At 45.1% G+C, this 17,932-nt stretch overlaps 1 protein-coding gene across 1 annotated transcript; it reads right to left on the minus strand.

Annotated features, from left to right (window-relative positions):
• Positions 1-16,512: 16,512 nt before the first annotated feature.
• Positions 16,513-17,655, minus strand: LOC134444251 (RING finger protein 225). Its single transcript, XM_063193612.1, has 2 exons — positions 17,609-17,655; positions 16,513-17,239 (listed from the first exon to the last, which is right to left on the minus strand). The coding sequence occupies exons 1-2, from the start codon at positions 17,653-17,655 to the stop codon at positions 16,513-16,515; spliced, it is 774 nt and encodes a 257-aa protein (XP_063049682.1).
• Between the last annotated feature and the right edge of the window lie 277 nt (positions 17,656-17,932).

Here is a 17,932-nt window from a genome sequence, read left to right on the forward strand (position 1 = left end):
AACTGAACTCAGGACTGTCCCCATTGGATGAGCCGTTCACCCTCCTCTCCCCATAGGCTGAGCAGCTGATTGACAGGTGCAGGTCAGACACGGGGGTTGGAAAAGGGGAGGAGCTGAAAGTTAGAGAGTGCATCTTAATATGGGACCTTGCCTCCTCCACTTGCCTCCTCCACTCGCTTCTCATCATGATGACATCACTGACAACAGCATTATATTTCAATATCTTGCAAAAGCTCAATTGTAGAGTCTTTTTCTCGTTTGCAATTGTTATGGTGAATGAAAAACAGTCCCTCAAAAGTTGTTGTGGCTAGGCTGACAGCTGGGAAACTTTATCGTTTTCTCCACGGAGGAGGGGCCAGGAGGCGGGGCCAGGAGACAAGCGCAAGTGGAGGAGGCATGGTCACATAATAAGACGCACTCAGAGGGTCCTCATTGATGCTGCCATGTTAGTTTGGAAGTGGGAACATTGACAATAATAATCATATTAATCAATCAATAAAATCAATAATATCAACAATAATATGGTGACAAAATTAATGTAGTGAATGAGTCTAACTTGAAGGCAACGACTGTTTATAAGCGCGTGTGTGTGTGTGTGTGTGTGTGTGTGTGTGTGTGTGTGTGTGTGTGTGTGTGTGTGTGTGTGTGTGTGTGTGTGTGTGTGTGTGTGTGTGTGTGTGTGTGTGTGTGTGTGTGTGTGTGTATACCTACTTAATAAATCAACAAGAAACATTTAGTCAGCATGTTGGTTCGCAAGTTCGCAACGATTGTGAAAATTATCAAGCAAGGCGGCAAAGAAAAGAAGGGCTTCAACTTCTAAAGTCTATCGCTGAAACTGTTATAGATACAGAGACACCAGACACCAGAGACACCACCCTCTCCTGAAAGATGAAGTCAAACAGTGTCTTTTTGGTCATTTTCTTATTTGAGCCTCAATATTGTGTTTGTGTGTCAGAGGAGGAGCCACAGGTCTTCCAAAGGGTTCCGGGAACACCCAGTTTCATAGCTGGAACACCTAATAAAAATTGCTGTCACCTGGCAACTTATTGTAAACGCAAGCTTCGGGAGTGTTACCACAGCCGGTTTACATCGGCTATAGCCTCGCCACTCACTAGTCAACCCATGCCTGCAGGGGCGCTGTCGAGCGAGCACAGCTAATTCATTCTGAATGTACAGTAGTCTGCATTCCGTTGCCGCCCCTAGAGTGCAGTACCTGCATTTTTTCATAGCCGCATATCACATTTAAAATAAGCAATGCCAATATACGTAACTACACCTTAGAAAAGTTCAGGGGCGGTTTTGCAATCATTAACCTGTCTGATTCAACTCTATTTGTCCACAAAATGGTACTTGCTGAGTAATGTGTGACATAAACTATTCTTATCACTGTGCATTGCCATTGCTGTGATGGCTTCGAATTTGCCCCAGCTCGCGACTTGAACATTCCGCTTCAACAGGCGTTCCAATGCATTTCAGCCAGTAGGAAGTCAGAAACATCCCATTTCCCACCCTCGGGGAATGCACCAATAGTATCTCTCTTGACTCAACTATCCTGAGTATACCTGTAATGTTACAAAGTATCTCTCTCTTGACTCAACTATGATCCTGAGTATACTTGTAATCAAGTTCAAGTTCAAGTTCAAGTTTCAATTTTATTGTCCCCCAAAAGGTGCAATTAAGTGTGCAGCAAGTCAACAACATATAGACAACAGATAACAGGACAAACCATAAAGTGCAGGGTTTAAAACATGACCATAAATAGAGTTAAAAGTAGCATAAGAAACATCATAATAAATAAAACAAAATAAAAATTACACATCACACCATAAAATGCCATAAAAGCACACCAAGGATATAGCCAGTGATCAATTAGGATTGGAACGTTCATCAGGTAATCGCAATGCACTAAAGCACAGTGTAACACTTGACTGATCAATCAGTGTTACATAGTATCTCTCTTGACTCAACTATGATCCTGAGTATACCTGTAATGTTACATAGTATCTCTCTCTTGACTCAACTATGATCCTGAGTATACCTGTAATGTTACATAGTATCTCTCTTGACTCAACTATGATCCTGAGTATACCTGTAATGTTACACAGTATCTCCCTCTTGACTGAACTACGGTCCTGAGTATGCCTGTAATGTTCTGCAATGGTAGATTAAGATTTACCTTCAATTACCAGCCTGACTGTGTGCACGCCCACTGTACCTCCCCTTTCAAAGATCTCGACTGTATATGTTCCTGAGTCGCTCCTCTCTGCAGGGTTTATGATCAGTGTCCCGTTATCAGCAACAAACTTCCACCTCTGCGGTATATGGGAGAAGAAGGGCACCAACCATCTATTTGTAATTGCAAAAACACGGTCGCCATATTCATTCCTAAAGTCCATTGCATATCCTGTGGTGTCCTTCATCAGCTGCAGCATCACAGGTCCTCCCAGAGCCCCATAACACACACTAGCATCCTGAGTAGCATCACACACAGACTCCAGCCCTGCAGAGAGAGAGTGGGGTAAACACAACCACACACAGACACCAGCCCAACATGAGAACCATAATTATATATGTGTGTGTGTGTGTGTGTGTGTGTGTGTGTGTGTGTGTGTGTGTGTGTGTGTGTGTGTGTGTGTGTGTGTGTGTGTGTGTGTGTGTGTGTGTGTGTGTGTGTGCGCGTGCGCGCGCGCGTCTGTATGTGTGTGTGTGCGTCTGTGTGTGCATGAATGTGTTCAAGAGGGTGCATATTACTCTTCTGTGTATCAGTCTGCCAGAGTACATGTGAATCAGGCACAAGTGTGTATGGGAGTGCATGGCCTGTGTGTGCGTGTATGTGTGTGTGCTCACGTGCATACTTAAGTGTGCGTGTGTGTGTGTGCGTGTGTGTGTGTGTGTGTGTGTGTGTATCAAACCTATAATACATCATTACTATGAGGCCCTCTTCTCTCTCTCTCACACACACACACACACACACACACACACACACACACACACACACACACACACACACACACACACACACACACACACACACACACACACACACACACACACACACACACACACACACACACTTTTCACCTACCGTATGAGGGTGCAGCCAAAAACAACAGCAGTCCCATCACTCCGTTCATGGTGGAGAATGACACACTGTCCAGACGTAGTAGGTACACACACCTGCTCACACACAATCTCACACACACACACAGGAGAGCACACACACAATCTCACACACACACACAGGAGAGCACACACACAATCTCACACACACACACAGGAGAGCACACACACAATCTCACACACACACACACAGGAGAGCACACAGTCACACCGCTACCACTGTCCACACAATCTAAGAGAGTGTGTATGAGAGAGTGTGTCTCCACTTCCTGAAGATCAGTACAGACTGACACAGCCTCTGATCAGTACAGACTCACACATACTCTGACCACAATACACACACACACACACACACACACACATTCTCTCTCTCTGTCTCTCTCTCTCTCTCTCTCTCTCTCTCTCTCTCTCTCTCTCTCTCTCTCTCCTCTCTCTCTCTCTCTCTCTCTCTCTCTCTCTCTCTCTCTCTCTCTCTCTCTCTCCCTCTCTCTCTCTCTCTCTCTCTCTCTCTCTCTCTCTCTCTCAGGGACACTTAAAGAAGGGGAGAGAGTGAGAACAAGGGAGATAGAAGTAGTGTGGATAAGAGAGAAATAAAACAGTACAAAGAATAAAATGAAATAAATAAATAAATACAATTCAGAAGTGACAAGTGGACATTCAAACCTCATTTACTTCCTCTTTCTTTAGTAGCGGAAAGTTACTTCATATTTTTCACATCAGCAACAGGATGGTCAGAGAAGAGAAGAGAAGAGAAGAGAAACAGAGTGTGAAATTGTAACTTATGTGTGTGAAGTCGCAACATATTTCCTTTATTCATACCGCATGCTTCAATTTAATCTCAAATTTCCCCTAGACACAGACAAAACAAACGAATGTACTACCATTAATCAGCTGTGGCACATTTCATCTGAACACCAAAGGGTTAAACATCCTACGTCTCGCTAATGTGAAAGTCTGAAAAATAAATGAAAATAAAAAGAACTAGAAGCACTCAGAGAGCGCAGCCCTCTGCCAAGGGACCTGCTTGATAGAACATTTGACTATGTTACACCCTAAGTCTTTCTGCCTTCTTTTTGTGGAGTCCCCACAATTCAATTTCTGGTCACTAGGGGCGTCTAGATATATAGGCCAGCAATGGTGAAGAATCTTTTAAAAAGTCCTGGTTCCGGTTTGTGATCCGGATCACCACCAGAATTTAATCACTTGTTCCTTGGGTCATTACTAACAACTCCACAAAGTTTCGTCCAAATCAGTTGATTAGTTTTTGAGTTATCCTGCTGACAGAATCTTTTAAAAAGTCCTGGTTCCGGTTTGTGATCCGGATCACCACCAGAATTGAATCACTTGTTCCTTGGGTCATTATCAACAACTCCACAAAGTTTCGTCCAAATCCGTTGATTAGTTTTTGAGTTATGCTGCTGACAAACAAACAGACAAACAATCAGACAGACAGACAGACAGACAGACAAACCAACGCGGCAATAATCATTGTCAATGTAAAGTTTAAATGTTTTGTTTTGCTGGATGTTGTAACTCTGTGGTGCTTTTGGGCATTTGTCACCCAGTGCCTCTTTTCCACTGCCAGTTTTCTGGTTGGCCTACAGTAGAGGCCTGCGCGGGACAGATTTTCCAGTCCCGCGCCCGCCCGCTCATGCAGTGTTCAGTCCTGCTCCCGCCCGCTCCCGCAAAGAATTATGATTTTCAGTCCCGCTCCCGCCCACACCTGTAATAGTTTGTCCCGCTCCCGCCCGCGATTCCCGCATGATTCCGATGTTGGCCTACTGCTCAAGGCAATTCGTGTCATTAGTTTGAGAAATTAAACACGCTGTGCTTAGCTGAGCACATTACTGGCCGATTCTTGAAAATGAATGGGGTTTTATTTCTGGTGAGTTAGAATTAAACTGGTGAGTTAACACCAAAACGTAGCATGGATATCTACGGGTATATTGAAGAGTGAAGTGTGGGACACCAGGTCAACAAACAAGAACAGCTGACGGCAAAGCATCAAGGATATCTGGGCTTCCATTACTCCCATGCACTGTTTCTGCCATTGACTTCAATGTTAAACGCATCATGGCCGTTATTAAGACAGAGTCCCAACCAAGTATTGAACATTGCATGTTATGTAGAAAGTACCAAATTTCAACTGATTTGATGTGCACTGATGTGAAACGAATTTTGATGAAGAAAATTGTGATTTTATTACAATATTCTAATGATGCGAATTCCCCAATTCATGGGTTTTTTGAGCTGGAAGGCCAAAATATGTAAAAAGAAAAAAAGTAATGATTGGAATAGTTAAACAACTGGGCCATGAATCTACAATCCATGACAGTTTAACATTATTGATGGAATTATGGATAATCAACTTTTTCATGCTATTCTAATAAAGTGGCCTGGAGCTGTATTTATGGATAAATATCAGATCTCCGTCTCCAAATGGACAAACTGCCTATGATGGCAGAGATGGAACAGTATTTTGCCAGTCTCTTTGCTGTTGTTTTGCGCAGTCCAGATAGTTGCAGTCCTGTTAGGACAAGTTTGTGTACATGCCCAAGGCTCCCAAATACTAAAACGACTAATCTGCATTGGTGCCCAAGGCCCAAACACACACACACACACACACACACACACACACACACACACACACACACACACACACACACACACACACACACACACACACACACACACACACACACACACTAGAGTCCAGTTTGTCTTCTGTCATGGATGGAACCCCCACCTCTCTCTCTCTCACTCTCTCTCCCAACACTGGTACACATACATATAACAACACCAACAAACAACACCAAGCATGGGTCATGGGTACACACACGCACACACACACACACACACACACACACACACACACACACACACACACACACACGCACACACACACACACACACACACACACACACACACACACTGTTGTATACGTAAGACTTTTGCTGTCCTGAGAAATACTGCCTGAAAGAATCTACCAGAAATGAGGATGTTTGGCCCTACCGTGGCGCTAACGGTAGGGCACTCGTCTGCTGCATGGCTGTTGCTGGCCCGGGTCCTTTTCCAACCCTTCCCCGTTACTGTCCTGTCTCTAAATAAAGGCATATAGCAAAAAAAAAAAAAAAAAAACATCGTAGTTCCAGACAAAAATGTATTATTCCTCATGAACCACTTGCACAACGGAAACAGAGGCCATTACAAAGTATATTGCGGGACATCATGGTGGGTAGGTGCAACGTAATTTTTCATGCACCACTTATAATTGTAAAACCCTACATTAAACAAAGAATATAACAAAGAGTAATACTTCTGAAGCGAAACTAAGATATTCCTCTGTGATAAATGCCTTTCTGTTTGAGAAATCTTGCTCCAAGAAGTGCAGTGCATGATGGGTACACGATGGGTACACAATCTACAGACAGCCTATCTATGTCCTTAGCTCCTACCCCTCACTCGTGCAAGTAACTGAAACTTCTGAGGCATCCGATGCTCAGTATGTGGTGGTATGGGGAGCCCAGGATGAAATTTTGCTTAGGGCCCCATAAAGGCTTGAGCCGGCCCTGTACAATCTACTAAAGTTCATAACAATTGGATCAGCCTTCACCCAATGGTGCGGTCATGGCATTCACAATTACCCTGGCTATAAGCCTAGCTACCTACTACAATTCAAATGTAGCACACTGTTGACGTCATGCCTCTCACGCCCCCTCTGTTGTCTGATTGGTTAGGTAAGATTCTCACAAATGCTCTCTTTGTTTGGTGATTGGATGGGTAAGATTCACTCAGGTCAGTGGAACTGACACCCGAACCACTGCAGAAAATTACTAAATAAATGACGAGCAACTGACCGAACATGCGGGCTAATGATCTTATGCTCTGGCACAGGACAATGCTAATGCTGTCATTCTGTCAAATCCAAGGGTTCAATGAACAATGACTGCTCCAACATTTGGGGGGCGATCGGACACGGTGAGTAGGGCTGTGCTGTGATAAAATACTGGGTCGGGCATTTTCAGCGGAGACTACCAAATATACCAGGCCTCCAGAGAGACAATGAAGCATATGTACCAGGGCTTGACACTGGCACCTGCCAACCAGCCAAATGCTGGTAAAACTTGGCTGTGGCTGGTAACAATTTCAGTGTCACTAGCCAATTTGGCAGGTAGCTTATTCTATGGTACGACATATCAGAATAGGGTATATTTTGCACTTTGCCCCTTGTGTATCAATTGTTTGTATTTAAGTTCAAGAAAAAGCTCAGTTACTCAGTTTCTATTTGTTTGTTTTATTTCCATGTAGATAGATACCCATGCACTCATCTTCTTGCTTTAAGCCCCTCATCTTCTGAGGTTAGATGTACAGCTTCATGATTGTTTTTTAAAACCAAATTTGTGGCAAGTGATACCACTACCCTGTATGCCATATGGTTAATCCAAGCGTGACTGTGAGGACTCCCTTTTAGTAGCTGTCGATCTCTTTCCCACCTCCAGGAACTCCTGAGCCCTTGCCATGCCTGTTCTTTTCCCAGCGGAAAAATCACAAACAGGGGTGTCCCCTTTCCGGTCTGCTGGGCAGCTCGGAGGCGTGCTTGTTACATGGGACTGCTGGAGGGGTAAGGGTAGGGGTAGCTGTCAGCAGGGAGGTGGTGCTGAGGAGGTATTGTTGGGTTGGGAACTGTTTTGGAGTGGCGTGAGGGCAGTGTCCTGGGGTTGTTTGGCTGTGGGAGATGGTAGCTCGTTGGGAACACCCGGGACCACAAAAGGCCCCTTGATGGAGGTGCATTTTGGTCGAGGAGTGCTGAAGTGGGCAGGGAGGGTGGTGGTAGAAAGGTCAATGGGTTAGGGTGGTAGAGGGCAGGAGCAGGATTTGGCTTTGGCTGTGGTTTTGGGGGTGGAGGTGTTAGTGTGGGGGTGGGGGTGTATGAGGGTTGGATGGCATCCCATTGGGGACTCCCATTAGTACGCCCCCCCCCTCAAAAAGGCCTCATGAGAGAGGCCGCCTACATGCCCCCACATCAGAGATGGTTGCTACGGGATACCATCTCTGCCCACATGCCACATTCTTTATTGCCGCATTTGCTTTGTTTTGTTTACTCACAGAGACATGTGACTCACTGCGAGAGTTCTATTATATAGTCTTCTATTCTAGAGAATTCTGTGGCCAAATATTATGTTGGCCTGGCACCCTCCGCAAAGAGCTGGCGTCACTTGGGGGGGAGGGACTAATATAGAGAGTTTCTGGGGACAACTGTGTGGCGATATGGCGTTAATGGAAAGTATGACTGTGACTGTGTCACTGATGACTGCTGTAATGCATGGACGGATTAATTGATCAATAGATAAACATTCCATTCCATTGCATTTAGCAGACAATTTTATCCAAAGCGACGTACAGAGGAGGGGATGGAGAGGAGGGTGAAAGGACAGACAGACAGACAGACAGACAGACAGACAGACAGACAGACAGACAGACAGACAGACAGATAGATAGATAGTAAGATAGATAGATAGATAGATAGATAGATAGATAGATAGATAGATAGATAGATAGATAGATAGATAGATAGATAGATAGATAGATAGATAGATAGATAGATAGATAGATAGATAGATAGATAGATAGATAGATAGATAGATAGAAAGGAGATTTTTGTTTTGTTTTTGTCATGTCAATTGTCACCTCATGTTATATATATATAAAACAAATCAATAATAATGTCAATAATAGCCTGATAATAATAATAATTTTATAATGATAATAATGAATTAAATTCACATTAAATCAGGTCAGCAAGAGTAATACCAAAGCATCAGTGAATTTGTTGATCGCATCTAAAAAAGGAAAATGTTTTCTTTTTTTAAAGGAAAAGAAAATTTATGTAATAGTAAAATAGATACATGAGTACAAAAAACTACATACAAATGCATACACCGATCCGCTTATCAGCTTATCAGTGTTGAAAATGTCACACACTCATGTCTAATTCATCCAGACACACAAATAGAGCAAAAATGTACGGAAAAAGGGCGTGTTTGTGTTCTGTAAATATGGTCGCTGTGAGCCACTTTTGGTTTGTAAATATGTAGCCTAGCAACGAAGCGTTATCGAGCGCACAAACACGAGTGCGTCCACCCCATAAGTATTTAATTATGGCCTGGGGCAATACCTGCTGGATACCTGCTGTAATACACACAGCCCTGTCATATCCTATTCAATACCTGAACCGCCCCTCACCCACCCTTCCTTCTCTCTTTCTCTCTTTCTTTCTTTCTTTCTTTCTTTCTTTCTTTCTTTCTTTCTTTCTTTCTTTCTTTCTTTCTTTCTTTCTTCCTTTTATTGCTCTCTCTACCTTTCTTTCATGCTTCTTTCTATTTCTGTCTTGCTTGCTCTCTCCCTCTCTCTCTCTGTGTCTCTCTCTCCCTCTCTCTCTCTGTGTCTCTCTCACACACATACACACTCACACACCCACACACACCCAAGCCTTCAAAAGAGCCTCAATGAAAGAGGGGAAACACACACAGAGGAACATAAACACATACTGCACACACTGAAGTGTACATGCATGTCACACACACACACACACACACACACACACACACACACACACACACACACACACACACACACACACACACACACACACACACACACACACACACACAGAGAGAGAGAGAGAGAGAGAGAGAGAAAGAGAGGGGGGACAGAGAGAAAGAGAGAGAGAGAGAGAGAGAGAGAGAGAGAGAGAGAGAGAGAGAGAGAGAGAGAGACAGATAGAGAGAGAGAGAGAGGGAGGGAGAGAGGGAGGGGGAGAAGCACTAACACAGTCAAATCTCTCTCTCTCTCTTTCTCTCTCTCTCTCTCTCTCTCTCTCTCTCTCTCTCTCTCTCTCTCTCTCTCTCTCTCTCTCTCTCTCTCCCTCAACAGGGGTGATAGGGTGAGTCAGAGGGGCCTTTGTTTTGAGAATGGGAGTTGTTTTGCGGATGAGAGGAGCTCAGGCAGTACCGTGCCGTTGGTGGCTATCTGAGTCCACTGACCTGACCCCTTTTCTTTATACCCACCGGCAGAGACGCATCATGACACCAGGCCAGGCAGGCAACTGCTTGGGCCCCCCAAACCTATAGGTGGGGAGTAACAGCTCAAATTTTCCTACAGCAGTGGCGATATTGTGTCAAATGTTTATTACTTTGAATTTCGCTTGGGGCCCCAGCTCAGCATAGAGACGCCTCTGCCCGCCGGCAGGGCGGCCAGAGAGAGAGCTCCTGATAGCATACGCCTGCCTGCACGCCTGCCTGCCTGCCCGCCTGGCACAGTGCCACTGCCTCCCCCATCTCACCCACTGATAACATCCCTGCTGTGCAGCTATAACAGATGCCAACTGGCAAAGTTTGGCAGTAGAGCATTAGTAAACGTCCTTCCTGAAGCCTCATATTATAGATGCACTGGTGACTATGCTTGCAGCCTGACCGTTTACCTCGGTGGTTAACACGTCTGTCTCGTCTACCCGTATGCCCAGAGTTGGCTGACTGCTCAGGAAGATCTTGGTTACATAGCTTAATAAACTTGACAAACCCTAGCAGCAGAGGGTTTTTTTCTTTTTTGTCTGTGGTTGGTCTAGCGTTGCACCATGGGGGATAATTGTAACAGGTAGCTATCTGTCCTGTGTCCTCTGTCCTGATCTATGCTTTTTTGGATCAGTACAGTATAGCAAGGCTTATTAGCATGGTGACGGCACCACTGCTCTAGCCTATCACAGGGATGTCCAACTCAGGCACGGGGGCCTAATCTGGCCCGCCGGGTCATTTTTGTTTGGCCCGCGAGATCATTTCAAATGTGGGTTACACTTGGTCTACATATGGTAACATGACTTGAACATGTAATTTGATCTGTCATAGGAATATATGTGGGCAGAGACCACATACAACACAGTCATACAACACAACATGTTCAGGCACAGCAACCACATGAGTGATTGTTAAAAAAAATAAATAAAAAAAAATCTTGTGTGTGTAGTGTGTGTACGCACAATTATAGTCCCCTTTTTTCTTTTTAGAAATTGAGTATGGCCCACGACTTCATTAGAGATTTTGATTTTGCCTCCCTCTGAATTTGTGTTTGACATCCCTGGCCTATCACATTTAGTTTAAGCAGTTTGAATGTCGACCAATAGGGTCCACTGTTTTTGCCTATGGTGTGAACCCATGCTTTTGATGTTATATAGACTGGTTTTCTAATCCACCTCCTGTGTGGGCCTGGAACAAACTTCCCTGTTTCCTTTTTAGAGCTCATGTGCTGAAATCATACTGGAGCCTGCAGGGACTAGGGACATTTTGTAAAACTGTTGAAAGGTCTTCATCAGGTAGACGGAAAAAGAGAGCTTCATGCACGCATAGAGCCACCCACCACGCAACATGATCTCCAAAAATTCCATGCTCCTGGACACGGATGTTAAGGACACAAAATCCGTGTCAAGGAGCACAGATTTTGCCAAAATTCCGTGCTCCTGGACACGGAATTATTTTCCGTGATGGAGAACTCCTGGACACGTCCATAACATCCGTGTCCAGGAGCACAGAATTTTTGGAGATCAGGCTGCACCACCATAGTCTGTGGAACTGGACCGTGTGTGTAAAGTGTGCACGCACACATGCATGCACACTCACACACACACACACACACACACACACACACACACACTCACACACACACACACACACACACACTTAGTTTTAGTGACTTGGAAACTTACCCCGTTAAGATAAGACAGTGTTGTCACCAGAATAGCAATGATGACCGACCAAGTTTCTAAAGGCTCAGTGTTATGTCACAGATGTGTATGGGCAGAGAGAGTAGAGAGAGAGAGGTTCCATTGGCCCATTGTTTCCTGGTTCTATTATGGCCCCCTTTAGGCAGACCGAGGCAGACCTAAGGACTGTTCTATTCATTGTAGGAGCATTGTGACACGCCCCTTTATGCAGACCGGAACCTGGTCGCGTTAGGTGCCCATAGAAACCTATTATGTTGGCATATCTCTATAGAATATCTCTGGTATGGTGGTTAGCTTTTCAATGACTATAAGAGAGTTCCACTGATTGGGACCATTTTCTCTCACACACACAGTTTTTTTTAATCACTAACCAGTGTATCAGCAATATGTAAGGCCAATTGAATATGTGGTGGCCAACAAAAAGAGGGGAAAAATGAGGACATAACTGCAATTTTCATGTTTGTCAGTGTCTGCGATGGGCATAAGCAGCACATTTAACTTGTAAATGGCCTATCCTGTTACTGTACATTTCGAGGTCTTCAATAACCCCTTTCTCAAGTGGCCGGTCTCACCGGTGTGACCAGAAAGTGGCCGGTCGTCGGCTGGACTACTGGGGTCTGCCTCTGTCATCATGCGGATGCGGTAAGCATGCGTTCATTTCCCGACCGCCTCATTCATCCTTCTCCCTCATGGTGAACTCTAGTGTCGTGTGGGAATAGTGATGCTACAGTAATATCCAACTGACTCTCTGAGTTCATTTATAGCTCCCGGCGGTTTCACCCCTATTTGAACCGTCTGTAGTCGGAGCAATCACGTTTACCAACCAATTAGTCTAGGTCTCTCGTCCCTGCTACTACACATCACCTCTAAAAGATGTTGTATTTGAGTTCAATGTGTTATTCATTGATAGCCTAGGCCTACTACTTTGGAACTTTTATTTAGCCTAACCAACTAATTTCACCTTTTTCCCAAGAGTGGAATTCCACACGAGCCCTGAATGCCCCAACTTTCACTTCCTGCCTAGTAATCCTATTTTCTTAGATTACTTTTTTTAATCTACCATGCGTAATAGTAAATTTCCCCGGCTGGACTTCAGAATGATGCATCATCCTTCAAGTCGAGCGACGAAGCCGAGGGTCCTCTGTAGCCTATATCATCGCGTGAGCACCTCATTACCGTATTGGCATTGAACTTCCCTAAACTGTGCAGAGGAATTTGAGGACTCGAGCTGTACTTTTCCATTGCGTAAATCATTGCTGAGTGAAGTTGTCGTCCAAGTAGGCCTACCTAAGTGTTTATCTTGGATATATCGCCACCTGCTGGACAAATTCCAAACGTAGCACTCCCAAACGGGGCAGTGAGCAAGAGTCTATGAAGATGTCACCCTCATCCCAACTCAAATTAGGGTCATTTAAGTCATTATGTCATATCAAGGTCTAAGGATTTTAATTCCAAAATATTTAGGGGAATGGCTCGATATTGATTATCTAAGAGAACAATGGATGACTAGAGATAATTAACCAAATGGACCAACTAATATGAAAGTTGAACTGTAATAACCAGGCAAAAAGGAAGACCTACAGTAGCCTATGGCATGTATAGCAGGGCATGACACTGGCACCTGCCAACCGGCCAATTGCTGATAAAACTTAGCTGTGGCTGGTAACAATTTTAGTGTCACCAGCCAATTTGGCAGGAAGCTTATTCTATGGTATGACATCAGAATGACGTATATTCAGCACTTAGTCCCTTGTGTATAAATTGTTTGTATTTAAGTTCAAGAAAAAGCGCAGTTACTCAGTTTCTATTTGTTTGTTTTATTTCCATGTAGAAACCCATGCACTCATCTTCTTGCTTAAAGCACCTCGTCCTCTGAGGTTAGATGTACTGTGTCATGATACAAGAAAAAAAAAAACGAATTTGTGGCTAGTAGAATAGCTGGATGGCTAGTGACTCAGGAAAACCTCTAGCCACAGTGGCCAGCAAGCGAAAAAGTTAATGTCAAGCCCTGATGTATAGCATGTATGGCATGTCAGTGCCTACCTTGATATTATTAGGCCTGGTTTGTAATTTTCGTAGGCTATTCTTAGAAGGGGGTTGATCAGAATGAATTGTCTCACCGTTTATCATGCGGTGTGCTACTGACAATGTGTTGGCTATTAGTGAGACATTATCAAAATTGCATATCTTAGTTATGTCTTTCTAAATGAATATATGATTTATTACATGTCGTACAAACACAATAAAACTGGTGCATGATTTCACAAAGTTACAGGCCATTACAGTCTTGTCATCTTTCAGGAGTCTAAAAGGGAGAGTCTCAACTGAAAACAATCTTGAAAAAATATATACTCTATACAGACGATATTTATTTAGAAACAGGCTCAGAAATATATTCCCTTTATCAACAACTTGTCAGTTTTCAGGCTTGTGGTGAGCCTGTACAGGTTTTTGTCCATTGTCCTTCAAAGATCTGTTGGCACGGCCATGGGTGCCGCGAGGGGGGGTAAGTGTTACAGATTCTAAGGGCCCAACAGCTCTGACTGGGCCCTGGAAGGATGCTGATAACATAATTTGTCATTTTGGGGGCCCAAAAGTTGAATCTTTCATGGGGCCCAAATTTTTATCAGCGCCCCTGGGCACGGCCATGGAGTAATCCTATAGGTTTTTTTCTTTTGGTGTTTGGGGATAGAGTTGGACAGGTAATGCAGTTTACGTAATCCATATTCAGCAACCGTGTGAAAAATATTCCAGAATGTACTGCAGTTTGCATTTGGCTTGGCTGTTGCCATGTCTTCTGCTGCTGTGTAGTTACTGCAGTGTGATACTAACAATGGCTTCGGTTACATGGCACATTTCATTCTGATTTCATTCAGAAAAACTGTTTGATTCAGTTGAAAAAAAAAAAACTTAATTCCGCTTTGAAAACATAACACTTCACAATTGGGAATGTGCAATCTAAACCCGACGGAACTATTTCTGAATAATCCGTTCAGAATTAAAAACCATCATGTGAACGTAGCCACTGTGATTATAACCTTGATTGCATTTCTCTCCGTTACAATGATCAATGATGTTTGTGTGCAGTGGGTTACGCAGGGCAACATGTAGGAGGCAACATTTAATAATATCTCAATTTCATATTGTGGGCTCCGGTATGCAGTCCGATAGCAATTCATGTGTTTTATTGCGCAGTGCCTTCATAAATAACACATTGGCACTGTACATTGGCTTTGTGATTTTACATCACATTACGCTACCCTTTTTGGCTTTGTATTTTACATTACATGTGCTGTGCAGTGCACTTGATGATGCCTATATCCAAAGCTTTGAAGTGATTTCACAGTTATTTAGGTGCGGGGTATTGGTTACAGTCCCTTGAGAAAATATTGGGTTAGATCAATGGCACTTCAGCCATGAGCTACTCGGCTTACAATCGTATTGCCTTAGATCAGAGGTGGGGAACCTTTTTCATTCGAGGGGTCACTTCAAATTCATCCGAGGGTCGTAAAAGTCCTTCGAGGGCCGTACTATGAACACAAACCAGGATATCCCCCATGCACGTTAGGCCAATATTGAAGGCAGCCACCTTTAAAACAGTCCCCACCTTCTTTAGGTCCCCCGTATATAACTTAATTGTATTGCAAATGTGTTTTCCAATATTCATATTTAAATGTCATATTTCATGTGAAGCTGCATAACGGAAACGGCCCTCGAGACATAGGTTCCCCACCCCTGCCTCAGATCATTTCCCATCAACCCTGTGGAATAGTCCATTTCCACAGAGCTGGGCATCTTCAGACGTGACAGGCCGACCCCACCCTGATGATGGCCTAATGGGACAGCACTGGCACAATGACACGAGGTGTGTTTTTAGCATCAGGAATAGGCAGACATGATATTCAAAACATGGAAACAGTACACTATCTCTGTAAAGCACAGTCTAACCACAGCACTAGTCAATGATAACTTCCAATGCATTCCTCTCATTTTCAGTGACTATGATGCTTTGTAAAAGTTTCTGTACTTAACCTACTGTAGATGTACAGTATGTAGGCCGGTAGAGTGAACGTGTAACTACTGTTTCAGAATTGTGTGTGTCCACTCCAGCCTTATGGCAATATGATGATATTCCTTCCGTTTCAAATTGCACTTGAGTACTCACTTGCAGTCATTGCACTTTGCCTTTGAATTTGGCACCCAGTCTACTGCCACTGATTGTGCAGACTGTGTGCATTTGCTATATAATGCACCAGGCCCCACTGACGGCACAAACAGGTCAGGCCCAGGATGGGGGTGGGTGGCATAATCAAGTCAAGTCAAGTCAAGTGTTGGGAGCACATTACATTACGTTGTTTGTACGGGGGGGGGGGGGGCCCTTTCAGATGGTTTTTTTTGTCCCAGGCCCAGTCAAAGCTGTCAGCGGTCCTGAATGTGCAGTCAGCAAAAAAATAGACAGCTATTTAAACAGTCACTTCTCCAGAATTGTGTGTGTGTGTGTGTGTGTGTGTGTGTGTGTGTGTGTGTGTGTGTGTGTGTGTGTGTGTGTGTGTGTGCGTGTGTGTGTGTGTGTGTGTGTGTGTGTCAGTGTCAGTGTCAGTGTCAGTGTCCAGCCAGCCTAGCCCTCTCCGTTCCTCATAGCCAGCAGGAAGATGACCAGCACCGTCAGCATGACCATGATGAGCACGGTGACGATCATGATGAACACCCTGCACGCCGGCTGCTGCATCACCCTCTGCAGCCTCCCCAGCAGCCCGCTCCTCTGGCCCCCTGCCCCTCCGCCGCCGCCACCAGCACCACCACCACCACCACCCCGCCCCCTCCTCCCCCCGCCGCCGCTCCCCGAGGGCTGGCCCACGTCCAGGGAGTGGCTGACGGTGTTGCTGGCGGCGGCCAGGGCCGGGTCGATCTCGGCGGGCCGCTTGACCTGCAGGCGCCCCTTGCTGCGGCTGAAGCGGATGCTGTAGACACGCTGCATGGCGGCGGGGAGGTAGGAGAGCACGGTGGAGTCGTTGGCCAGCTTGGGCAGCCCCAGGCTGGGCAGCGGGGTGAAGCCGCGGCACAGCGGGCACTGGATGGAGTCGGGCTGCGCCGACTTGATGTTCATGCGCGCCAGGCACTCCAGGCAGAAGGTGTGCCGGCAGCTCAGCACCTTGGGCGTGCGGAAGACGTTGTTGAACTCGCTGAAGCAGATGGCGCACTCCAGGTCGGGCGCGTCTTCGTCGTCGTCACCGTCACCGTCCGGGGAGGGAGACGTGGGGGTGGCTGCTGGGATGGTGTCAGTGGCAGCATGCTGCTGCTGCTGCTGCTGTTGCTGGTTGCTGTCCCTGGGCTCAGCGTCGCTCCTAAAGTACAAAACAAGGCAAGGTAACAGCTTTACGCAGATCCTATGTTTTAACATACTCACACTACCAGTCAAAGTGACTAGTAGGTGTATTTGTTTCTCTTTTTCTCTTTTTTAGATATTTTTTTTGGTGGACAGGACAGTATGAGAGGTAGACAGAAAGCAAATGGGGAGAGAGACAGGGAGGGGTCGGCAAAGGACCCGTGCTGGGAATCAAACCCAGGTCAGTCACATGGCCCACACAAGGGCCAACGCAGATCCTATGTTATAACATTACTGTCAACAAAATTGAAACGACCAAGTAAAGTACTCTATTCAACCAATGTACTGGTAATGTATTGTAATGTAATGTAATGTAATGTAATAATACCTAGGTCGAGACTCAGCATCAGGGTCAGCCTCTGGCTCTGGATCCATGGTGTGGATGGATGGATGGATGGATGGATGGATGGATGGATGGATGGATGGATGGATGGATGGATGGATGGATGGATGGATGGATGGATGGATGGATAATGGTGTGTGTGTGTGTGTGTGTGTGTGTGTGTGTGTGTGTGTGTGTGTGTGTGTGTGTGTGTGTGTGTGTGTGTGTGTGTGTGTGTGTGTGTGTGTGTGTGTGTGTGTGTGTGTGTGTGTGTGTGTGTGTGAAACAAAGACGTTTTAGACGAAGGACTTCATTGACAAAGGTGGGCCA

This window comes from Engraulis encrasicolus, chromosome 3 (assembly GCF_034702125.1).
Source record: "Engraulis encrasicolus isolate BLACKSEA-1 chromosome 3, IST_EnEncr_1.0, whole genome shotgun sequence".
Lineage (NCBI taxonomy): Eukaryota > Metazoa > Chordata > Actinopteri > Clupeiformes > Engraulidae > Engraulis > Engraulis encrasicolus.

Excerpts from the sequence above, each read along its gene's own strand:
- LOC134444251 (XM_063193612.1), bottom strand. The coding sequence starts at position 17,655 with ATGGATCCAGAGCCAGAGGCTGACCCTGATGCTGAGTCTCGACCTAG. Across the intron at positions 17,240-17,608 it reads GATGCTGAGTCTCGACCTAG|GAGCGACGCTGAGCCCAGGG; the intron begins GTATTATTACAT and ends TTTGTACTTTAG.